The sequence below is a fragment of the Corylus avellana genome, chromosome ca2 (genome assembly GCF_901000735.1).
Source record: "Corylus avellana chromosome ca2, CavTom2PMs-1.0".
Classification (NCBI taxonomy): Eukaryota; Viridiplantae; Streptophyta; class Magnoliopsida; order Fagales; family Betulaceae; genus Corylus; species Corylus avellana.
Genome location: NC_081542.1, coordinates 47100801 through 47127210, shown reverse-complemented (window position 1 = coordinate 47127210; position 26410 = coordinate 47100801). Strand labels below are relative to the sequence as shown.

The 26410-nt window shown below is 35.1% G+C and overlaps 2 protein-coding genes and 1 pseudogene across 2 annotated transcripts; all 3 read left to right on the top strand.

The window, feature by feature from the left end:
- LOC132170054 (cysteine-rich receptor-like protein kinase 25) overlaps positions 1–7565 on the top strand; it is an 8924-nt pseudogene extending 1359 nt beyond the window's left edge.
- An 8291-nt stretch (positions 7566–15856) lies between these two features.
- LOC132168460 (cysteine-rich receptor-like protein kinase 25) lies at positions 15857–19323 on the top strand. Its single transcript, XM_059579447.1, has 7 exons — positions 15857–16714; positions 16892–17029; positions 17142–17263; positions 17356–17566; positions 17861–18098; positions 18396–18546; positions 18729–19323. The coding sequence occupies exons 1-7, from the start codon at positions 15937–15939 to the stop codon at positions 19062–19064; spliced, it is 1974 nt and encodes a 657-aa protein (XP_059435430.1). The 5' UTR covers positions 15857–15936; the 3' UTR covers positions 19065–19323.
- Positions 19324–22816: 3493 nt separating this feature from the next.
- LOC132168461 (cysteine-rich receptor-like protein kinase 25) lies at positions 22817–26382 on the top strand. Its single transcript, XM_059579448.1, has 5 exons — positions 22817–24205; positions 24920–25060; positions 25163–25287; positions 25461–25671; positions 25806–26382. Exons 1-5 carry the CDS (start codon positions 23383–23385, stop codon positions 26042–26044), a joined length of 1539 nt encoding a protein of 512 aa, XP_059435431.1. The 5' UTR covers positions 22817–23382; the 3' UTR covers positions 26045–26382.
- Positions 26383–26410: the final 28 nt, after the last annotated feature.

The window sequence follows — 26410 nt, the reverse complement described above, 5'->3', positions numbered from 1 at the left end:
TTTTTATATTTTTCCCTTGTATAATTGGAAGACATACAAAGTTTAGAGGGGCGTAAATTATGGTACATACTGTTTAGCTTGATGGGATTTTTTAACTAAGTATTTAAAAAGATTTTTCATTATCTCTTTTATTCGGATTAAGGCTCTATTTATTTCGATGTAAAATGGTTTTCGTTGAAAAATATTTTCAGGGAAGTCATTTTCCTTCAAAATGTTTTTGGTCGAAAACATTTTACGGCGTTTACCGCACACATCGAAAATATATATATATTTTTTAATATTTTTATATATATATTTTTTTCAATAAGGTCCTAGCCGAGACCTCGTTGGAACCTGACTGGAACTCCACCGGGACCCGCCCAAGAATTGCCCAGGACTTGACTGGGACCTAACCGGGGCCCGCTCTGAACTTGCCCAGGACCCCACCCAGACTTGATTGGGACCCCGCCGGGACTTGATTGGGACCCCCTCAGGACTTGTTTGGGACCCTGCCGGGACTTGACCGGGACCCCGCCAAGACTTGCTTAAAACTTGACCGGGACTCGCTCAGGACCCCAACGGGACTTGACCGGGACAAACCCGGGACCTGGCCGGGCAAGTCCCCGACGGGTCCAATCAAGTCTCAGTCAAGTCCTGAGCAACTCCCTAGTAAGTCCAGAGCGAGTCCCGGTCAAGTCCTAGGCAGGTCTCGGACAAGTCCCGGGCGAGTCCCAATCAAAGTCCCGAGCGGATTCCAGGCAGGTCCCGGGCGGGTCCCGAGCAGGTACGGGTCTGGTCCCGGTCAGGTCTCAGGCGGGTCACAATTATGTCCCGGGCGGATCTCGGGCAAGTCCAGGGCAGGTTTAGTCAAGTCCCAGGCAAGTCTCGGACGGATCCCGGTCAAGTCTTGGGCAAGTCCCGGGCGGGTCCTGGTCAAGTCCCGGTCAGGTCCCGGGTGGGTCCCGGGCAAGTCTCGGTTAGGTCCCGAGCGGGTTCGGTCAAGTCCTGCACAAGTCCCGGTCAAGTCCCAGTCAAGTCCCGATCAGATCCTAGGCAGGTCCCGGGCAAGTCCAAGGCAGGTCCGATCAAGTCCTGGGGTGGTCCCGATCAGGTCCTAGGCAAGTCCCGGTCAAGTCTCGGCGAGGTTCTGGGAGGGACTTAGCAAGGTCCATCAATTTAAGAATGAAATACTCATAGTGGGAAAATGGTTTACGGTTTTGAAAACTGTAAACCATTTTCCAAAAATTAAAAAAGAATTTTTAGTCAAAAGAAAGTATTTTTTGGTGACCACTATTTTACGTCGAAGTAAACACTGTAAAATGAGGAAATTGTTTTCTGAAAATCATTTTACGTCGAAGTAAACGGAGCCTAAGAACAAAAAAATATCATCTTTTATAACTTTTTTCCTATTGATTTTTTTTTTTAAAATAAATAAAAATTAAGCAATTGATGATTGGAATGGGCAAAATAGAGAGGAAGGATTTATTAGTTAATAAGGAGTAAATACGAAATAACCCCATTGGGTTTCACTTAATTTTTTTTTTCCTCATAGGGTTTATTTTTTATCACAGAAGGTCCTTTTGGTTTTGATAAAAGACCAAATTTGTTCTTCCGTCCATTGATCGTTAGTTGACCTAACGGAACTCCACGTGGACCAATTAAAAGCTGACATTTGGCATAAGTGGCCACGTCATCAATGATGATGTGGCACCTAATGAAATTTTTTATTTTTTAAAAAAAATTAAAATTAAAAAATTAAAAAATATATCTTTTCATAAAAAATAAAAAATAAAATTGGGGGGGTGGCTAATACCACTGGGGGTGGCTTGGCCACCCCCATGGAGCCACCCTCAATGGTACTAGTACTGAGCCACCCCAATTTTTTTTTTTTTTTATTATGAAAAAATATATTTTTTTAGTTTTTTTAATTTTAATTTAAAAAATAAAAAATGTAATTAGATGCCACATCATCATTGATGATGTGACCATTTATGCCAAATGTCAACTTTTAATTGGTCCACGTGGAATTCTGTTAGGTCAACTAACGGTCAATAGACCGAAGAATAAATTTGGTCTTTTATCCAAACCAGAAAGATCTCATGTGATAAAAAATAAATCCTAAGAAAGAAAAAAAAAATATTAAGTAAAATCCCATGGAGTTATTTAGTATTTACCCCTATTATATCTTACGTACGGTTTATAGGATACCAAATGATTTCTAATGATGTGATAAAATAATCGCGATGATGTTGCAATTAACTAGTAGTGGAGAGTGCGATATATGAGTAAACTACTCATCTATTATGCCAGTTTGTAAAATAAAATTTTAAAACCCTTTTTTTTTTTTTTTTTTTTTTAAAAAAATTTAGAAATTCAACATTTTTATTTTCCACGCACAGGGTTTTTTACAAAATCGATTTTTTTTTTTTTTTTTTTTTATATATATATATATTTATTAAAAATGGGCTTATATAAGATGTGTGACTTGACGAATACTATGTGAGATGCGCAGGTCGTTGATACTCAGAACTTATTTGAAATTGTGTTTGATAAATAAAACTTTCAAGGCAAAAAGCAATTTTCGGCAAAAGCTTTAAAATAAAGTCTTTGCCAAAAGTGTGTTTTTGCCATTTTTAAGCTTTTTGGACACTAAAAAACGCTTTTAATTTTTTTTACCAAATAAATATTTTTTTTTCTCAAACAAATTTTTTGATTGTTAAAATCACTTTTAAATCTCTTAAACGCAATCACAAATAGACTAAGAAGAGTCTGTCTATGATTGGGTTTGAGAAATAAAGCTTTTAAGTCAAAAAGAGCTTTTGAACAAAAACTTCATTTTAAAGCTTTTGTCAAAAGTGCGTTTTGACCATTTTTAAGCTTTTTAGACCCTTAAAGCGCTTTTAATTTTTTTACCAAACAAGTACTTTTTTCTTCAAACGAACTTTTTGAGTGTTAAAACCACTTTTAGACTTTTCAAACGCAATCTCAAATAGGCCAGACTACATCAAACAATTGGAAACTCTTTGTTTGGTCCCAGCTGATTTAAAACCTGGCTCTAGCTAGTCCGGTTTGGATAAACATCCAGCAACTAGCAAAAATAAATGGATCCTGTCCCCAAGAGATAGATCAATCGGCTGGAACCACACTTAATGAAGTGGAGGTCACTAGTTCGAATCTCCCTTCCCTCTCTTGTGCGGACATGTCAAAAAATAAATAAATGGATCCTAATTAATGTTAATTTGTGTATTAATATCCTATTTCTCAAATTCCATAGCTTCAACCTCTGCATGACAACCCTCTTGGTAGTTGCTCTTCTCCTTGCTGATCGCCTTTCTTACCTAGTCGGAACTGAAAGTGCTGCGAATACGACTTTGACAACTTGATTAGCCTTTAAACATACTGGTTTACATAGCCCATTAGCTTGATTTCATGATTTCAGCCATTTAAATTTAATGGAGTTCTTTGTATCAAGTCAAACTTCTAAGATAGTATATATATATATTGCTTACTTTTAGTTTCTACTTTAGAATATAGGTTACTGATTTGCCACCCTTGATAGTTAATTTAAGCGATTAATGTTAGGTACCATCTTTTTATCCTCCTAAAATCCTCTTAAAGTTAATTGCATAAAGAATGCAAGTCAGGAAATCTTGAAGCAGTGCAAAACTGAAGATGCAACGATTTGGTTTGAGCTTTGTCAAGTTCGCTACTCCAGGCAGAATTTCTCTTCCTTGATGGTTTATTTTGGAAAGTATCCAGACCAGAATTATCTGGAGAAAAATCTATCAATTAATCCAGTTCGTTTTGATAAAGTATTAACCTACTTAATAAATAACATCTCAAGCGAGGCTGCGTTTGATCCTTCGAAACGCATGTTTGCAACAGGGGAAATTAAATTTTCGAGGAAGAAAACAATTTATGGTCTTGTACAATGTACTTGGGACATCTCTGAAAGTTCCTGTGATAGTTGTCTGTTGCAGGCCTTGGGAGATCTTCATGCATGCTGCGATTCACGCCAAGGTGGAATTATTGTTAGTGCGAATTGTAAGGTGAGGTTTCAGCTCTACCAATTCTACAACGCCTCAAGTGTGTTCTTAACCTACCCAAGTTCCAAAGGTAAGGACATAAGAATTTTGCGGATTTATTTCCTTTAAAATAGTGGTCTTGGTGAATCGAAATCTTCTTACGGAAAAGCAGGGCCTAAATTGAAGATTTGGATGGTTGTGGTGGTTGCTTGTATCCCAATATCGGTTATAGCAGTTGTTGTTGGGTCTTGTGCTGTTTATCATGGGAGGAACAAGAGAACAAAAAGAGGTGAATTTATCTTACTGGCCAACTACTAATTACCACCACCATAATTATTTACCAACAACCAGATAATTTCATGTTTATTAACAGACGATGAGAGAAGCCAGAGCGCACAATTACATGAGCTGGCAAGCCTCACTGGAGTTACCATTACAAAAAAGGCTGAATTGGTGAGTGCTAAAGAACTGTCCTTCATGGATTTATCGACAATAGTGGCAGCTACAAACAACTTTTCAAATTCAAATAAGCTCGGACAAGGTGGCTTTGGCATTGTCTACAAGGTAACACCAACTTTTCTATTTCTTTGTCATGGTCTAATTATTGATTCATATATATGGGGCCTGAATTTATTTATGCATGATTCTCCCTGCAGCGTGTGCTACCAGATGGTAAGGAAGTAGCAGTTAAAAGGCTGTCAAAAAAGTCATGGCAAGGCTTATAGGAACTTAAAAACGAGGTCATACTAATTGCAAAACTTTAACACCGAAACCTTGTGAAGCTCTTGGGATGTGGCATAGAGGGGGAGGAAAAGCTGCTTATTGTTGTGCAAATTTATTTAACTCGCAAGTGCACGAATCGATTGTAGTTTAATGGATTGCAAGTGCGAGGTCGATCCCACAGAGAATTGTATTTTTGAAAGAGCAATTTATATCTAAACTAATTAAATTCTAATCTAGTTCCAAAAGGGTTTTGATTTTTGAGTTTTGAAAATTAAAGGATAAACATAAACTAAATAAAATAAGTAAATCTAAGGATAAATGTACTAAGGTTTGGGAATTCACACTCACCAAATTATAACAACATACTTTATGTTCATCAATATTAATCCGAAGTTCTCACAAATTAAATCATAGATATGTTTTACTATGCTTCAAAGAATTAATCAAAATCATCTCATGTATCCATTCATTGACCAAATCACAAAAGGAATCCAAATTCAATTGAAACACCAGATGTATCCGTAGAACAAATCACAAGGGATATCCAATTTTTATGAGTTAAAAGCTAAGCAATCAATCATATGAAATTATCTCAAATCATCACATGTATCCTTGAATCACAAGAGATATCCAAGAATCACTCCACACAATTGATTAGAAGTAAAACAATTGAAATATAAAACCCAATAAAATCAAAATAATAAAAACTTACATAAAAGTATTGATGTTCTTCATCGGTGAGGCTTTATCCCCAACCTTAGTTGGGAATTTAGCTCCACATAAAAATAAAATCTAAACCTAAACCTAAACCTAAAGAAAAACTAAACAAAAGAATTTTGCTCTCTGGGATTGTGTATCTTTTCTTGAATGCAAAGAAGTCTATTTATAGGCTTAGGGAAGTCCTAGAAGCCCAAGTAAACCTAGATAATTCGGAAGTCTGTCTCCCAGTCAAAATAGAAGTCTGAAATCGGACTAGGATTCGTCCAAATTTGTGTCTCTTAATTGCGGGGCGATTTTGACATAGAAACCGTCCGAATTACGAAAATTCTATTTCACAACAAATTGTATTATTTTGAGCTAGCTTTCCAATGCCGTTTGAATCACTTCAATCCGATATTTGAACGGAGAGTTATGGTCAAAATACTAAGATATGTGCAGAATCTGAATTTGAATCCGATCCAAAATCTTATTCAATCTGAACTTGAATCTGATTTAACCTTTTCTTGGATTTGGTTAGACTTAACCACACAATCTAGGTCTTCTCAAAGTATTCTTTCTTCCAAACTTTGCATTTTTCCCTTTAAAGCTGCAGTTTTTCTTCAATGACCTACAAAATACTAAAAACACAAAACTAACACAAAATATTAAATAACGACACAGCTAAAGGATTAACTAATGTAAATAAAGGGGTCCAAATATGCATTATTTGGCACTTATCACTTATCTATGAATTCATGCCCAATAGAAGCCTTGATGTCTTTATCTTTGGTTTCATCTTTGACCACTATTTTTTACCAACTTTTTTTTATCAAGTTAAACTTTTCTATATATCAAATCAAATGTCGTGAGTTTAAATCTTATCTTTGCTATTTATAGATTCAAAAAAAACGTACTGAGCTTGACTGGAAGACATGCTACAACACTATTGTTGGTATTGCTAGAGGACTTCTTTACCTTCACGAGGACTCTCGTCTTAAAATCATTGGGATCAAAAGCCCAACAATGTATTGTTGGACCATGAAATGGTCGCTAAAATATCAGATTTTGGCATGGCAAGGATCTTTGGTGAACACCAATACTCGGCTAACACTCGAAGAGTTTTCGGAACATAGTGAGTCTACTACTTTTCTTTCTTGTGCAAGTTTTTCACCCAATTTGTTTGTTTGTTTTTTTTTGAAAAAAAAAAAAAAAAATCATGGTAATGCTATATATGCTCAAAACAGTGGATACATTGCTCCCGAATATGCAATAGAGGGATTATTTTCTATAAAATCTGATGTCTTCAGCTTTGGCGTGATATTACTTGAATTATTAGTGGGGAAGAAAATAAGCGAGAACTTCCTCCACGAACATACATGAGACAACACATATATATTTCTTTGTTGGCCTTTTTGGGAGGAGGACATGTTTTGGGAGAGGGAGGACATGTCACAAGGTGGAGGCCACCTAATCCAAAAGCTTAATAACCGTATGAGTTTGAGTCCAAAAAATAAAAAATAAATAAACGTATTTTTTGCCAATTGGTCCCTCCCCAAAAAAATTTTGGCCCTTGGTCCCTGAGTCCAACTATGCTATATTAGTCACTCACACTTATTACATATTTTCATTATGGGTCTCAAAACTGTCCACAATACTCATAATTGTATACTCAACAAAATTCACTCATTTTTATAAGTTTAAGCTTTTGAAAAGAGCGGTTATTTATCATATCTTAAACTCGTGAACTCACTCACCCTTTGCTCATGAGGGAGGAGGTGCTTTGTAACATGATGTATAGTATGCATAAGAAATGTATTTACTTTAAATGTGTATTGACAGGCATGGAAACTATGGAATGAAGGAAAAGAATTGGAATTTGTAGACCCTTTGTTGATGGAGTCGTGCCCAACAACAGAAGTTTTAAAGTGCATGCATATTGGGCTTTTGTGTGTACAAGAGGATCCAGCGGATAGACCCATGATCTCATTTGTGCTTGTTCTGTTGGGAAACGAATCAGCATCTCTTTCTCACCCAAAACAACCTCTATTTGTTGTGGCTCGAGTAATTCAAACGGATCATATTTCCACAACTAATCCTTCTGCAAATCACCTTACTGTTTTCAGTCTTTCATCTCGATGATGACTACTCACAAGATTGTCCCCCTTCGTGTTATATAGCATGGTGATAAACTAAAATTGTATCATAGGAAATGGGTCATGTATATGTGATACATGTAGGCAAGGAATATGCAGTAGAATTTAACATCCGATTATATATCTTGAAAAAAAAAAAAAAAATGGTAGTTGTAAGAAAAAGTTCATATTCTCCAATAAAAAATAAAAAAAAATTCAGCAGAAATTACAGCAAGATGCCAAAACAAAAATTCAGTGATAAATTTAAAGGCCACATCACTTTTAAAGAGATAAAAGAGAGAGATTGGAATCTTGAATATAGCATTATAAATATATTAGACTTTTACAGTAAACTGTAGTTTATTTTTGGATGGCCCTGTGACTTAGTGGGCTTGTAAATTGTAAATGATGAATAATTCGTACTTTTATATATGGAACTATGAACATTGTCACGTAACAGGCGATAATACCAAATTTAAACTGGGTCCGTTGTCAAAACATAGCCCATTTGTGAAGTTAAAACACTTTTTTCTTTTTCCTTTTTTCTCCCTCCTTCTCATCTGTCTAGTGTCTACTTTTCATCCAAGCCCACCAAGACAAAACGAGTAACAGGATAGCTCCTAATTAATATAAGTTGATTAATATAAGTTGTTATGGATCGATATTACTTAGTATGCTTTTAAAGAGAGTGATTGGCACTGTGTACCCCTTTTTTTTTTAATTGAATTCTTGAAAGAGATATAAGAAAGAATCCTTATTACTCTTAATTCGAAAGGAAGAAAGAATGAAACATCTTAAACAACAAAAAATTAAAAAAAATGGTAGACTCCTCAACAATAAACTCAAAACGAAAACAACAGTACGAAATTACAAACAAACTGTAAAAGATAAGACAAACAAATGTCTCGATCCTCTCAATAAGGCCGAATATAATAGTAACAAAAGGAAAAGAGACACAGATTAAGACCAACCTATCTGAACGCTCATTTGAAAACAACATCAACCATTGAAAGAAGGTTGAAGCGGTACTTATTTCTTACTTGGCAAGCACTTGCATTAGAATATGATGCAGACTTGTAAGTTCTTGTTGGCTTAATTCGGTAAGCAAAATGGTGACCAAAAGTGCCAAGATTCATCATCCATTCAATTACTGTTCGGACGAGAAGAAGTGCCGTTCGGACGCTCGAATAATTATGTTTTCCCCGAAAGCCTCGTCTGCAATCTCGTTTGCAATCTCGTCCGGACGAGCTCGATAAACAAGAATTCCCGAGAGCCTCGTTTGCAGTCTCGTCTGAACCCCATCCGAATGACTTTTACTAAAAAGGTCATATCTTGAGTTTCAGGCCTCTGATTGGAGCAATCTTTGTGACGTTGAAAAGCTAACTCAAGAATCTACAGAGTCGTGTTTCACAAGGTTTAGCTAATTCCAATGTTTACTGGGTCAAAACGGGCCATAAAGAGAATACTACGAAGCTGGGTGGAATGGCTCGTGTGCAATCTCGTCTGGACAAGATTGCAGACGGCCATGTGTTAAAAACACGTTTTGGCTGTATTTTGTTGTCCCATCCGGATGGCACATGTTCCTGTCCGGACGCCGCGTACCTGTAACAGTTTTAAATGAATATAAACTCTTTCCTAGGTCTATGAATGATGGGACTATTATAAATACATCTCAATAGGAAGAGAGAGGAAGGATTTTATGATCTAGAATTCGCCGTCGTGTGCTAGGAGAGTCTGTTCTCTCTCTTAGAGTGATTGTTTGTTTATACTTGTTGATTGTTGAAGTGAAGTCAACTAGAGTTCCGATGAAGGGAGATCACGTAGAAGGATTGTGCTAGTTGTCTCTGGAAAGGGCTACTGTGGTAGAAGACAAGTGGGTCGCTTGTCTTATACAAGATCGTGTCAATTGCAAATGTTTTGTAAGTGTGAACGTCTTGTAATCATTTATTCTTTTACTGAGTTAGTTGATTTCCTGAGTTTGGCTGCCCCGGAGAGGTTTTACAATTAGAGAGTTCTCTAATTGGTTTCCTCTTCGTAACCAAAATATCTGTGTTCTTTATTGCTCATTGCATATCTGTTTTTGGTTAATTATTATTTGTTAGGTTAGATCTATTTCCGCATAATATTGTGTGAAACACCTATACATTCAGAATAGGTGTCGTTTGGAGTCGTATAGAATTTTCAATTGGTATCAGAGCGGGTTCATTCTGTTTGGATTAATTTCCTGAGTGTGATCCTAGACTCCTCATAATATGTCTCACACAGTTGCACCTAACTCACTTCCCGTCTTTGACGAATCCAATTATACGTTTTGGAAAATTCGTATGAAAGCATATCTCAAATCTGTGGACGTTTGGCATATTGTTGAATCTGGATGGACTAATCCTGATAAGGCAATTGCTGAATTCAAAGGATGAAAAGCGTGTTTCGTCTGCGAATGACAAAGCGTTAAATGCCATCTTCACATCTATCTCCATCGAATAATTCTCAAGAATTTCTCGATGTGTAATAGCTAAAGAAGCATGGAAAACATTGGAAATTACTCACGAAGGAACTAAAATTGTGAAAGCTTCAAAAATTCAGATGTTAGTTTCTCAATTTGAAGAGATTAGGATGGAAGAGGAAGAGACATTTGATGATTTTTATTCTAAGCTTAGCACTATTAGAAACTCTACTATTAATCTTGGAAAGAAAATGACTGATGCTAAGATAATAAAGAAAATCTTAAGATCTCTACCTGCGAGGTTTATACCTCAGATTACTGCTATACAACAAAGCAAAGATCTAGAGACAATGAGAGTAGAGGAACTTGTTGGTTCTCTTCAGACATTTGAACTCATGTTACCTAAGCCCAAAAGCTCAAAAAATCTTGCTCTTAAGATGAAGGCTGCTAAAGGTAAATCTGTAGTTCACTCTGATGAGGATTCTGGAGATGATGAAGAAATAGCTATTATTGCAAGGAAGTTTAGAAAATTTTTCAAAAACAATTGAAATTTTAGAAGTAGGGAATCTAAAAATTCTGTGAATCCTAGTCATGAGGTTAGAGATAATTATGAAAGCAAAAATGATGAAAATCATAAAGATAAATTATCTCGTGGTCGTAAGTGTCATGAATGTGGTGGTATTGGTCATATTCATGCTGATTGTGGAAATTTGATAAATTCTAAAGGCAATGCCTTTAATGTGACTCAAAGTGATGAGTCAGACAATGAGGAAAAAGCTGAAAATGTTGCTAATTATGTAGCTTTTGGGGTTTCTTATGATAGTAAACATGAGGCTAGTGAGTCTAACTCTCTAGATAGTGAACTTAACATATGTGATAATGAATCAGAAAAGGAGGGTGATCTGCAAAATGCTTATAATAATCTATTTTTGGAATGCATTAAATTGAAGAAGTTAAATAAGCAACACTTGCAGAAACTCAAAGATGTTAATCTTGAAAATGATCAACTTTCTGTTGCCTTAACTGATTCACATGCTATTCATAATACCTTGATGTCTGAAAATCACATGTTAATTGCCAAAGTGAAATCCTTAGAGAATGAGCTTAATGAGTCAAGAAATCATCTGAAAACATTCTCTAGTGAAAAGCTAAATCACATGTTGCATAATCATAAACATTCGTTTGATAGAACTTGATTGGGCTTTGATAAATCTGTTGTTTCCTCTACTAATGCTGCTTCTCCTTCAAAGTTAATTTTTGTGAAACCAGTTTGTAAGGAAGAAAGCTTGACTAAGAAGAAGGAAATGTATCCTCCAGTTTCAAGAGGTGAGAAAGGTAAGGGAATTCTAACTGATTCCTATGTGTCTCGTTCTACACCGAGACGTGCTCATATGCCAAGGAACCAACCTTCTCAAAGGTTCATTCCTACATGTCATCATTGTGGTAAGATTGGGCATATTCGCTCTAATTGTTTTCAGTTGAATAATCATGATTCAAATAGAGACTATATTTCGTTCTAGGGATAGTCATGAGGAATTATTCAACATACTAAGGGGTGTTATCACCCAGTTAAATGACTTGGACAAGAGTCGCACTTCTGTTCCTAAAATGAAGAAAGTTTGGGTTAAGAAGGTTGATACCGTTCATCCGTTGAGGGGGAGTGGTATTGGACTCACCTAGTTTAGGTGGGCACATTGCATGCCTAGGACAGACTTTGCTTATATATATACTTGTGTCCTAGCGTCATAGTTTGTTTGGCGTTTGTTTTTTTTTGGGTTTAAATCTTTTGTTGTTGTTTGTTTTTGTTGTTTGTGTTTTGTTTCTATTGACATGTTTTGTTTTGTGTGCATTTAAAAAAAATTAAAAAATAAAATAAATAAATAAATAAAAAAAATTCAAAAAAGACAAAAATATTTTAATTTGGTGGTTTTTCTTTTCTCTCTTTTGTCTTATGTACTCAGATAGTCCATTAATTTCTCATGTTGCTTTCATGGATTTAATTCCTTGCATCTTGGAATATTCTAAATATGCATGAGATAAAAAAATTGTTTCAATGGACTTGTTTTGGTGGTTACCTAAAGCTTGAGCGTATGTGGTACGTTTTACCTATGCTTAATCTTATGCACACTAAAGCTTAATTTGAGGTAATTTTTTTTGAAACGTGAGGTATGTTAGGTAACTACACGAGGTGTTTTTGACTAGTCATATTTTTTTTTCTAATTGACCATATGCTAGTTGAACCTAGTGCTTAAAAATTCATGCATTCTTTCTTTTTGTATAAAGCACCAATTGTTTAAGGACACTCTCTCAAAGAGAAAAAGAATCAAAATAGTGAAACAAAATAAAAAGAACATGTTCCTTATGGAATGTATTTTCACTGTGTCAAACTTGTGCTATTTTTTCAAAAGATGATTGTATTGGATGAGAGTGGCTATGCCCTAGTATGATAAGGTTTGACTTTGATTGAATTTACTTGTCAAAACCTCGTGTTGGTGAAACTTTCTCCTCTTTGTGTAAATTGGTATTCTTTTTCTCATTGAATGGCTTACACACACAACACACAAGCATGGATTGAATGGAACATTTTTCTTGGCTTGGGTTAAACAATATGAGTTTCTTGCCATTTCTAGTCTCATGTATATTTTGCATATTTGGAGTATGTTTGGGATATTCATTGCTAAAATACATGAGTTGTTGATGTGTGTATCATGTGTGTTCATTTGACTTTTGAGGGGGAGAAATTTTTTTTTTTAAAAAAAGAGTTTCTTGTTGATTATTAAGTCTTATATTGAGGGGGAGTTTCTGTTATTCATGATCTTGCATTATCTTCGTGCATTTTCCTATATGTGATCATGAATGCTTGATTATTGTTTTTTCTGTTCCACATATGCCTTGATGTTTTTGTGTTGAGTGTTTCAGGAAATATGATACATTTTGTCAATTTGTGACAAAAAGGGGGAGTTTGGGGAGATGATGGTGACTCGTCCGATTGATTTTGTCACCGAATTGCCAAATGAGGAGTTTGTAAGTTCTTGTTGGCTTAATTCGGTAAGCAAAATGGTGACCAAAAGTGCCAAGATTCATCATCCATTCAATTACCATTCGGACGAAAAGAAGTGCCGTTCGGACTCTCGAAGAATTCTATTTTCCCCGAGAGCCTCGTCTGCAATCTCGTTTGCAATCCCGTCTGGACGAGCTCGATAAACAAGAATTCCCTAGAGTCTCGTTTGCAGTCTCGTCTGAACCCCGTCCGAATGGCTTTTACTAAAAAGGTCATATCTTGAGTTTCAGGCCTCTGATTGGAGCAATCTTTGCGACGTTGGAAAGCTAACTCAAGGATCTACAAAGTTATGTTTCACAAGGTTTAGCTAATTCCAATGTTTACTGGGTCAAAACGGGCTATAAAGAGAAGACTATGAAGTTGGGGGGAATGGCTCGTGTGCAATCTCGTCCGGACGAGATTGCAGATGGCCATGTGTTAAAAACACGTTTTGGTTGTATTTTGTTGTCCTGTCCGGACGGCACATGTTCCCGTCCGAACGCCGCGTACCTGTAACAGTTTTAAATGGATATAAACTCTTTCCTAGGTTGAGGAATGATGGGACTATTATAAATACATTTCAATAGGAAGAGAGAGGAAGGATTTTCTGATCTAGATCTCGCCATCGTGTGCTATGAGAGTCTGTGATATAGAGAGTATGTTCTCTCTCTTAGAATGATCGTTTGTTTATACTTGTTGATTGTTGAAGTGAAGTCAACTGGAGTTCCGGTGAAGGGAGATTACGTAGAAGGATTGTGTCAGCTGTCTCTGGAAAGGGCTACTGCGGTAAAAGGCAAGTGGGTCGCTTGTCTTATACATGATGGTGTCAATTGCAAAGGTTTTGTAAGTGTGAACGTCTTGTAATCCTTTATTCTTTTACTGAGTTAGTTGATTTCCTGGGTTTGACTGTCCCGGAGAGATGTTACAATTAGAGAGTTCTCTAATTGGTTTCCTCTTCGTAACCAAAATATCTGTATTCTTTATTACTCATTGCATATCTGTTTTTGGTTAATTATTATTTGTTAGGTTAGATTTATTTCCGCATAATATTGTGTGAAACACCTATACATTCAGAATAGGTGTCGTTTGGAGTCCTATAGAATTTTCAAGACTTGATGATGTTAGATTACAAATACATATAGCCAATTTTTGTTGCAGTTATGGCCGTAAGGTCTTGTTGTATCACTCCAAATTGTTATGCAGGTAAAATAATTTGGGGGTGCTACATATTCACTGTATGAGACACGTGAGAAAAGGTTTTCGATGTGGATGACAGACAACCATTGCACTCCTTATCTTCAATGGCTACGTGTAGGTCGTTCATTGGTTTAAGAATTTCTTTGAAATCCAATAGAGTGAAGGGTGGGTCACATCAGGAGTGGATCCAGCCATCCCTCTTTCACAAATTTTTTTCTTTACGGGCGGGTCACACATTTTTTTTTTGTTCACTTAAATTTAGAGTGTGACGTGAATCTTCGTCTACAACCGAGAATTTTCAAAGGAAAAATGCTCCACGGCTTTAAATATCTTCAGGTTTGAATGTGAAACTGGTCCCAGCATGGCGGCCATCTACAAAGGCCCCGAGACTTTTATGAAAAGGCTTAGGACGTAACAGTCACTGACACGCTGCTTTCAAAGTTCAAACCCCACAAAACCATAAAACGAAGACTACATCATAAATTCTTTATTAATGTAGGAGTAAAAATGTTTGTAACCTTTATATTTTTTTTTTAATAAATAAAATATTGTATATTATTAAATATATTAAGAAAATATGTAACTAAAAAAATGTTTTAATATGTGGACGTAGTTCATAAATCGAACCACCTTAATCTGTATTTTTCTTTCTTACTTTTTTTCTTTATATTTTTATATACTTTAACCAAGAGTATAAATTATTATGCACACGGTTTAGCTTAATGGTCCATTTTTAACTTAATGTTTGAAAGTATTTTCCATTAGTTTTTCATTTTTTCTTCTATTTTGATGGAGAGTGAAAAAAAAAAAAAAAACAATGGGCGAAATAGAGAGGAATGATTTATTAGTTATTATTTTATTATATCTTACGTACGGTTTATAAGATTTATAATGATGTGATAAAATAATCGCGATGACGTTGCAATTAACTAGCAGTGGAGATTTACAGAAGAAAAAAAAAAAAAAAAAAAAAAACCAAAAAAAACAAAACAAAAAAAACTAGTAGCGGAGAGTGCGATATGTGAGTACATAAACTACTCATCAATATATTATGCCAGTTTGTAAAATAAAATTTTAAAACTTTTTTTATTATTTTTTATTTTAGAAATTTAACATTTTTATTTTCCACGCACAGGGTTTTTCACAAAATCGATTTTTATTTATTAATAGTGGGATTTTGTGAGATGCGTGACTTGATGAATACTGCGTCTGCGTCATATCTGCGGGTCGCTGATAATGTTAAAAAATGAAACAGCTGAGATGTACTGAAAGTTTTAAGTTAAAAGTGAACGGCTGAGATGTGATGAAAGTTTTTTTTAACTCAAAACTTTGTCGTTTTTTAAGAGAGAGAGAGAGGCGAAACAGATAACTAGAAGCAGGGCTGATACTGTAGCATTTTTTAAAAAATATATATTTGATTGGTTTGAGTAAAAATATTTCGTAAAAATAAATAAAAAAACATATTTTATATAAAAAAATATAAAAAATTTATTTTATAGTAATTTTTTTATTTAAATAATAATAAAAAAAATAATTAATATAATATAAAAAATAGAAATATTAGAATTAATTTTAAGATGAAAAAGTTTTTTTTTTTTTTTTTTGAGCGAGACCCTGGAACACCAGAGAGACCAAGAAATTGACAGAGAAGAGAAAGAGAGTGCAGTAGAGGAGAGGAAGCTATCGGCAACCAAAAAAATGTCTTGTTTCAAATTTCTTGTATTCCTTTCGTTGCTTAGCCTTAGCAGTGGCAGTGAAGCAGCACCCACTTACAGCTACCACTTTTGCTCAAATTCAACCTTCTTCACCGCCAACAGCAACTACCAATCCAATCTCGACTTCGTCCTCTCTTCTCTTTCCTCTTACGCCACACGGGCCCCTGGGTTCTCCAGGGCCAAGGCTGGCGAGTACGGTCCTGACGGCTGGGTCTACGGGCTCTTTTTGTGCGGTGGCGTCGTCAGCACCACCGTCTGTCAAGACTGCGTTGCCAACGCGACCAAAGAAATACTACGACTCTGCCCCTTACACAAAGAGGCTATAATATGGTACGACGAGTGCTTCTTACGTTACTCCAACACAACCGTCTTCGACACCATGAGCGAAGCGCCCAGGGTATACATGGGGAGCACGCAGACTATCCTAGAGGCAGAGAAAGACGGCTTCAACAAGTTGTTGGCCAAAACAATGAATTCGTTGGCTACCCTCGCGTCGAATTCTTCGACGGGCAAGAAGTTTGCGAAGGGGGAAGAGAAGTTCAACAGTTCACAGACGCTGTACAGCCTCGTGCAGTGCACGCCGGACCTGAATGTGTCCGATTGCTATAGATGTTTACAAAGCGCCATAGGAGATCTTCCTATGTGCTGTGATGGGAAACAAGGCGGAAGGGTTCTGCTACCAAGTTGTAACATTAGATATGAATTGTACCCATTTTACAACTCCACATCTGCTTCGCCAGCATTTTCTCCTCTTCCTCCAGGTATGATAAAGATTCTGATTCTCGATAACACCATCAATTTGCTGTAAAAATTGGTTGTTTTTCCAAATTTGTGATTTTTAACAATATCAGATTACACGGGTTTTTGGGTCTTTTAGTTATTTATATACATATATTCCCACGATCGACACCGCATATGCATGTTAATGGTTAATGCAGGAAAAAGCAAGTCATCTCTAATTACTATCATCGCCATTGTTGTCCCAATTGCTGGTTCGGTCGTGATTTTGTCCATTGGCTGTTTCTTCCTGCGTAGAAAAACAAAGAAGAATTACAATACCTTACTAGCAGAAAATGGTAAACAAAAAAGAAAAGCTTTAGTTGATTTTCATTTGTAATTAATCGCTTATCTCCTTGCAGCTAAACAGTCCGCTATAATAATTTTTTGAATGATTGTTTTGTTGTGTAGTTGGGGTTGAAATTACATCTGTAGAGTCCCTGCAATTTGACTTGGGTACGCTTGAAGCTGCCACAAACAACTTCTCTGATGGTAACAAGATTGGTAAAGGTGGATTTGGTACGGTTTACAAGGTAGAATACAGCTAGCAACGAAATTTAGTTATTTTTATAAATAAATATACATATGTGTATGTGTTCATCTAATGTTTCAAATATAATCTCAGGGTATCTTTTACAATGGACAAGAAATAGCAGTGAAAAGGCTATCAAAAAGCTCTGGGCAAGGTGTTGCAGAATTTAAGAATGAGGTTATGCTGGTTGCAAAGCTTCAACATAGAAATCTAGTGAGGCTCTTAGGATTTTGCTTGGAAGGAGAAGAAAAAATACTCGTTTATGAATATGTGCCCAACAGAAGCCTTGATTACTTTTTATTCGGTTTGGCCAATCTAAACTTATATCTACTTCTTTATTAGTTTTCTATTTTGGTTCTGAGGGAAAGCACAATGATGTACATCATTTTAAAATCATATGACACATATCAAGGACACAAAATGTTTCAAATCATTCACTTGTCATGAACTTTTTCACAAGCTTAATTACTGTAAACAAGGCTAGCTAGGAGCTGAAAATTTTATTCGAACTTTATTTGTAGCTGAAATATAATAGTTCACCATCCTTTTGAGACTTAATTATTTCTAAGTTGAATGTTTAGTTTTGACAAAATTACAGACGCTATAAGGCGAAGACAACTCGATTGGTTACGCCGTTACAAGATTATAAGAGGGATTGCTCGAGGACTTCTTTATCTTCATGAAGATTCTCGGCTTAGAATTATACATCGTGATCTTAAAGCTAGCAATGTTTTATTAGATGACAATATGGATCCAAAGATTTCAGATTTTGGTATGGCAAGGATGTTTGTAATGGATCAAACACAAGGAAATACAAGTAGAATTGTGGGAACATAGTAAGTTTTTAATTATTATAACTGTATTTACATAGTTTAAATCAACAAATTAATTCATTTATTTTCTTGTAGCTTAATTATGAGCAATATTGCTGAAAAAAAAAAGTTGCAACCCTGATAATTTGAGAGTTCTGTTACAACTCAAACTAGACAAATTGGTCCCTGAGCTTCCATATATTGTCTATTAATTCTCGAACTAGTGTTATATGAAATGCTTTGTGCATTACGTTTTTTAAAATGATACTTGTTGAGGTTTTTTTTTTTTTTTTTTTTTACATTGATGGTATTGGTTTGTAGTGGTTACATGTCTCCAGAGTATGCAATGCATGGACGATTCTCTGTGAAGTCTGATGTATTTAGCTTTGGTGTCCTACTTCTAGAGATTATCAGTGGTAGAAGGAACAACAGTTTCTATCAATTAGAACATGATGAGTACCTCTTAAGCTTTGTGAGTATGGATAGATTATTTCAATTTTGCCTTACTTTGTGAAAGCTAGCCGATATAATCACCTCATAGTGTACGTTGAAGAGAAAAAAATAATCTCAGATTCTCAGGGGCATCCTGGGCCTGGCCTGGGTAGGCACGATTGAAAAGGGGGAAAATAATTATTGTTTAATGAATTATTGCAGACCTGGAAACAATGGAGGAATGGATCCCCCTTGGAATTGTTGGATCCAACCATTAGAGATTCTTTTTCAAAAAATGAAGTCATTAGATGCATCCATATTGGGTTATTGTGTGTTCAGGAAGATCCAGCCAACCGACCTACAATGGCAACAATAGTTCTCATGCTTGAGAGTCACTCTGTTAGCCTACAGTTACCTCAGCATCCAGCATTTTTGCTTCGGAGTAGAGAAAAGAGGAACATGATAACAAAGGAAGTGGCGCATGATGATTCTACAACAACCCAGTCAGTGACATTTTCTGTTGATGAAGCATCGTTCACTCAACTATACCCTCGATAGTGTGAGCAAGCGAGGTGTTGTCTATCTTTGTTACTTGCTATCTTGGTGATGAAAGTGGAGCTTGTGCATGGTTGCATTGCATATGCCTGTTCTTTGAGGAATGTAAACTAAGGACAATATCTTTTGAGTTACAGGTCTTTTCCTCTTCCACAATGTGCACTGTACGAACTAAACTTTAATTGCTTACAAGATCTGCATCGTCTTAAGAATTTATTCAAGTTAATGCAACGTAATTTGTGTTGCTAGTACTTGCTACTAATGAATTCTGGTTTGTTTTAAACAATGATTATTTGCAATCGTGCTTGTGCCAACAGTTTGGATTGGGTTTTTGTTTAATATTTTTCTTTTTCCGGGTTTATGATAATGGTCATTTAGAACTTGGAAACGTCACTATTCCGGATCTAATCCACACATATTGTGACCCACGGGTCATATTATTATTATTATATATTTAAGAAAACAAGAAAAAAGAAAGTGACGGTGGGTCAAGTGACCCACTGAGGGTCACTGCTATTTTTGTTTTTTTTTTTTTTAATTTTAAATATAATAATTATAATAATAATTTTTTATTTATAAATAAGGGTAAATTTTGATTTTTTTTATAAAAAAATTAGGAGTATAAAGGTCTTTTACTCATTTTACTGTTAAATTTAACTTCAATATCTAACGATAGAAAGTATTTGAAACGAAACGAAAGTTCGATACACCAAAGTGAAAAACTTTGAAGATTGGATAGGTGTTTACAAAAAGTGCGTAAGTTCAAAGAGTAAGTTAAGTTTTTCCTAAAAATAACTTATATAGAATATTACTTATTAAGTATCAATAATTAATTGGTTACATACATACCCCGACATGAATCGGAGGTGGTCAGGTCACTCCCGGATTCACTACTCCAGGTGGTTGCATCACCCCACGACCACCCCTGGAGCACCTCGGGGGTCCATCCCAAGGTACTCTAGGTAGAGTTTAACGTTTTTAGTTTTTTTTTAAGAGTTGAAGGGTTGAAAGGACAAAAAATAAATAATAAAAATAAACAGTTTTCTTTTTTTTTTTTTTTTTTATAAAAATGTTGTATTCCTCTCCCTAATAAGGGAATAGTTATTGCCAGCTGTTTGTAAGAATAAGTCCTATCAAATAAAAAAATGCTGTATCCCCAAGAGGTATCTCAATCGGTTAGAACTACGCCTAATGAAGCGGAGGTCACTAGTTCGAATCCCCCCTCCCCCCTCTTGTGCGGACATGTCAAAAAAAATAAAAATAAAAAATAAAAAAATGCCGTTAAAATTGTAACACACTACTATGCATTTGAATCAAACGGGTTATAATTAAGATCCTCTTTAGTTTTTTTAAAAAAAAAGTTATAGTAAATGAGTATTTTTATCTTTTCACTTTTTGAGAAATAAAGATACTCTTCAACTAAAACTAATCAGATATTCTCCGATTTAAATGAAATTGAAAGGAATCCTAATTCTCGTCAACAACGGTCATTCTATTCTATTCATATAAGTTTCTATATAATTGTCTACCAAGACCGTGGACCATTATCAATTTATCACCAACGCCGTGGAAATATCATACTTAAGAGGTCATAATTATAATGGTCCACCAACACCTACCTTGGAAAAAAAGCTCTATGAATTAGAAACGGACAAAAAACTTCAGGTCTTTGCCGAAAAAAAATAAGGGAAAAAAAAAAAGAAAAACTAAACTGCAACAAATAATTCTTTTAGATTTATTGAGTTTTTCACCAAGATTTGGATCGCAAGGAGCATATATAGAAATGTCATTACCAATTTATCATTACAGAGAGCACATTTCTATCTGGAGAGTAATTTTTCATCAACGACTCTTCCATCTAGGTCGTAAACGAACAAAATTACTTGTGAGCTTATCTAGGTTCGGGTCGTGCGCGACTCGGTTATTAAATGAGCTGCTCATTGACACAAAATTATTCTCAATTATTAAACGATACATACCCGTATAAAACTCGGCTGGTTCGTTTAAAGTTCACGGCTTGTTCGTTTAAAGTTCGTGAACATACTCGTATAAGAACTCGGCTCACTTATTAGCACGACTCGTATATATATATATTAATTAATAAAAATAACTTATATAGTGTATTACTTATTAAGTAAAAAATTAACAATATTCAATGAATATTAAATATTAATTATTAAGTAACAATAATTAATTGGTATATATATATATATATATATATATATATATATATATAATATAATTTAATGATAAAAGGTAATCATATATTCATATGGTTATATCTTAAATGGTCTAACTATTAAGTATCTAATGATAGTTGAATCAGCAGTATTTTGAATTGTTAGTCATATGATTGAAGTAAAATTTATACAATCATATCATATACAATGACAGTGTGATTAGAATAATACCAAATGAAGTGATTAGCATTATAATCAACAATAACAATGTATGTCTTATAATCACAAATTAAGTATTGTTGTTAGAATTGATATCATAAGATGATATGATCATATGTATTATCATTATAACTTATATCATATGATCCGTAATCATATGATATAAGTTTCATGTGATGATATGATTTAAGTATTGTCATATGATCATATATATAACAATTTAAATGATGTTAAATCTTAGGTGATATATATGACACAATGTATCTTTATTATATAATGTAGTAATAATATGATTCATATCAACAGACAACAATACTTATTTTCTATTCTATGATTAAGTATGATATAACAATTCATATGATTTAAGTATGATATTAGATTAGAAGCACATAATTTTGATTAACACTTATAGCTTATTTTAGCTTAAGTATAAAATAATAATTAAGTATGATTATTATTATTCATATAGTCATATACAATGAAAATGTGGTTGCTATACCGTGTAATCTCAAATTTAGTGATTAGCAATATTAGAATCAACAATGTATTTCTTATAATCACAAATTAATAATATGTTAGTGTATTACTAATATATGTTAATATATTAATAACTTAATTACTAAACATATTAATATGCAATATATATGTAATAAGTATCTTAATTAACATTAGTTATAATTAGTAAGAAAGTTAGTTAATAACTTAATAAGTAATATGCTTTTTTAGAGAATATGTAATATGTTAGTGTGTAACATTCTATACTAATCTAAGATCTAATATTATATGAATTGTTAGATCATATGATTACATAATAACACTTATGATATCATTATATACATAGGATAATTCATAATTCATAAATATGTATAATTATAAAGTAAGCTATAAGTATAAATTATAGCCACATAATATCACACAAACTATGTTGTAATGCCCAAGAAAATAATTATGAAGTTTATTACTAATAACTCCAAAGCAATTTGAATTAATTAAATTAAAGGGATTCTCAATAACTAATCTTGAATATAATAATACAGTAGTAATAATAAGTCCTAGTGTTATAAATAATTATTTGTAAGGGTAAATTGTAGTTAAATTAAACAAGAGGTCAAATATTATTAACGAATGATGGAATTAAAATAAGGTGGGGGCAATAGTGTAGTTTAGAAAAGTTAAGTGGTTTGAATTAAAAAAGAAACCCACCTACTGCCACGTCTGTGGCTTTAATTGGCCATGAGTGGATATCTTATCCCCTTACCCAAAGCAAAAGAAAACAAAAAAGGGTCAGCGTCTTGGTTCGCATCAGAGAAAGTGAGGGAGGGAAAAACCAAGAAACACATAGAGAGAGAGGGAGAGAGAGAGTATCGGCGTCGGAGAGAGTTGAAAACCCAAGTTAAGAGTGAGTGATGGTCTGCCTTGTGACCCATCGGAAATTCACTGTGCATGGCTGAGATGGTGCCGATTTTGGGGCTTAGCAGACAGTGACTCAGACAAAGTGACAATTTGGCAAGACACTCGGCTCGCCTAGAAGACGAGCTCGGGCTCGATCTCGCACAAGATTTTCCTCTTGGCGAATCAAGCCGAGTCCACTGGTTGCAGCTCGTCACGAGCTCGAGCTTGTAAACAGTGCGCACGAGCCGATCTTGAACACTCTCAATTCGCCTGAGCTCGGCTACTTTACGGCCCTACAGTATTTTGGTGTTTTGCTTTCCACATGTACCCCTTATCGTGATCCCATCCCATACTGCCGAACGGCATTAAAGTTGCTTGACTAACAATTGGTTGACTTGAGTCAAGCCGACACCTCGCCGAAACGACAAGTCTTTTGTGTCCTCATCACGGTTCTTATCTAAATCGCCAATATTCATACAAACACTGATAATACAATACTGAAAATCTTGCAATTAAATTGGTTCATCAAAATGCCTTCCTTCAATCCCTTCTCTCTTCCCATCGTGTTACTTTACCTGCTTACCTTCCTCAACCTGACCACTCATGCTGCTGCCCAAAATTACCTCTACAACATCTGTAGAAACACTACCATCGCCCAAAATAGCATCTACAGTTCCAATATCAAGTCCCTCCTCTCTTCCCTTTCCTCCAACGCCACCGGTAACATCGAATTCTACAACACCACCGCCGGCCAAACCACCTCCAACCCCGTCTACGGTCTCTTTCTCTGCCGTGGAGATGTCAATGCTGAAATTTGCCGAAAATGCGTGGTCAACGCAACCCGAGAGCTCGCTAAAAGCTGTGCAAGGGAAAAAATCGCTGTTACCTGGTACGACGAGTGCACGGTCCGCTACTCCAACGAGTCTATCTTCTCCACTGTGGCCGTAAGGCCTAGGGTTCACGGGTGGAACGTAAAAAATGTCACTGAGCCGGACCGGTTTAACCGGCTAGTGAACACGACGATGACCCAACTGGCACGTGAGGCCTCCAACTTTCCAATCGGTGTTAAAAAGTTTGGGGTTAAGGAAGTGCAGTTTTCCGATTACGAAAATACGTACAACCTTGTACAGTGCACACCGGACCTGTCCAGCACCGACTGCAATAGTTGTCTTCAGGCTGCTATAAACCGTTTTCTTATACATTCTAGTGGAAAGCAAGGGGGAAGAGTTATGTTTCCTAGCTGTAATGTTAGGTACGAGTTGTACCTCTTCTACAATGTACCCACAGCGCCCGCGCCTGCAGCAGGGCTTGCACCTCCACCTCCACCTCCAGCCCCCATAGCTAGATCAAAAGGTCAAGTGGACAACTCATTTCACTGCTTTTCGTTCTTCATTATTATTAAATTAGTACTTTAAATTCTTTTGTGTGAATCACCTGAGGGGTTTGTTAAACACCACATAACTGTTTATACTTTTTGTAGGAAAAAATAAATAAATAATGATTGATATTAAAAAAAAAAAAAAAAATTGTTTTATAGTAATTTTTTTATTTGAATTATAGTAAAAAGTAAATAATGTAATATAAAAAATAATAATTTATATTTTAATTTGACTATGTAATATTATCCATTAACTCTCGATTGTATTTTCTATTTTTATCGGGTTTTATTCAACAATATATCAACCTTTTTGTATATAGTTTTTAACACACAGAAATACAGTATTTAGTTTATATTCATATATATATATATATATATATATGGGTTAAAAGGAGTTTGACAAACAATCGCCGTTACATCAAAGGATCATTATATAGCTCTAGACCGGCCGATATATGAAATCCATTTGGTAGATCACTTGTAGCGAAAGTCTCTTAGCAAAAGCGAAAAAACGATGGCGTAAAATCTGACTTGATATACTTAAAAAAAAAAAAAAAAAAATCTGACTTGATGTGATAATTTGAACCATAACCACATGAATTAAGTTCTTTGTGCTGTGACAAACATCTTGTAGTTGTAGAGGATAATTGTACTGTTTAGCATGTGACGGAACCGTGATATGCGTGCAGGAAAAAACAAAATCTCAACAGCAACGATAGTCGCCATTGCTGTTTCCATTGCTTTGTCTGTGGTGTTGCTGTTATTCATTTTGGGCTACTGTTTCCTAATTAGGAGAAAGAAGTACAATGCTGTCGAAGGAGATCAAATTGGTAAAGAATAAGTGCATGAGTTATTACGATCTTTTAAGTCTCTTGTGTGCACACGCTGCTCTTTGTAGGGCAATCTCTGACGTTTGCTGTTTACATTTGTAGATTCAACTAATGATATTACAATTGTGGAGTCCTTGCAATTTGATTTTGCTACAATTGAGACTGCCACAAACAAATTCTCAGTTCATAACAAGCTAGGTGAAGGTGGATTTGGTGCGGTTTACAAGGTAATTAGTATAACTAACTTAACTCATATACAATATATATGTATATACATATATAAGAATGAAGTTATATATATATATATATGAGTAATTTGGAGTTCAAAAGCTTTAATATTGGGATTCTAGGAAGCGTACCATGTGAACTGATCTAAGGGTTGAGTGAAATACATTTTCAGGGTATACTTCCTAACGGACAAGAAATAGCTGTAAAGAGATTATCAAGAAACTCTGGACAAGGAGCAGAACAATTTAAGAATGAAGTTGTATTAGTAGCCAAACTTCAACACAAAAATTTAACAAGGTTATTGGGATTTTGCTTGGAAGGAGAAGAAAAGATACTCATCTATGAATTTGCGTCCAACAAAAGTCTTGATTATTTTCTATATGGTTTGTCCCCTTTAACATATATCCAGTAGTCTTTGCCATTATGATTAATTGCATAAAATACTTTCTAATCAATATGCATTTTTATGTAATATTTTGTTCATTTGGCATGAGTAATTTTTGTACTGAACTTGTAGACCCTAGAAAACAAGCAGAATTGGATTGGTCAATACGTTACAAGATAATAGGCGGAATAGCTCGAGGAATTCAATATCTTCATGAAGATTCTCGGTTAAGAATTATACATCGTGATCTTAAAGCCAGCAATGTATTGCTAGATGTCGATATGAACCCAAAAATTTCAGATTTTGGCATGGCAAGGATTTTTGGAGTTGATCAAACACAAGGAAATACAAGTAGAATTGTGGGGACTTAGTAAGTTCTCAATTTTTCTTCTGCTTTGCTTCACTAAAACCAAGGATTGGAGTACATTTATTGTTCATCCTAACTTATAGATCACTGAAATCGAACAAATGTTTTATGGATTATATCATTTGGGAAAAGCTTGCAGTTGGCTATGAACTCAATCCTAACAATTAGAATTATTTTTAGAATAAATTTAATTAGACAGTTTATTATCTTTCAAGTGACACTCATATATTTGTGGTGCTGGCTTACAGTGGTTACATGTCTCCAGAGTATGCAATGCGAGGAGAGTTTTCAGTGAAGTCAGATGTGTATAGTTTTGGTGTGTTAATTATAGAGATTATCAGTGGTAAGAAAAACAGTAATTTTTATGAAT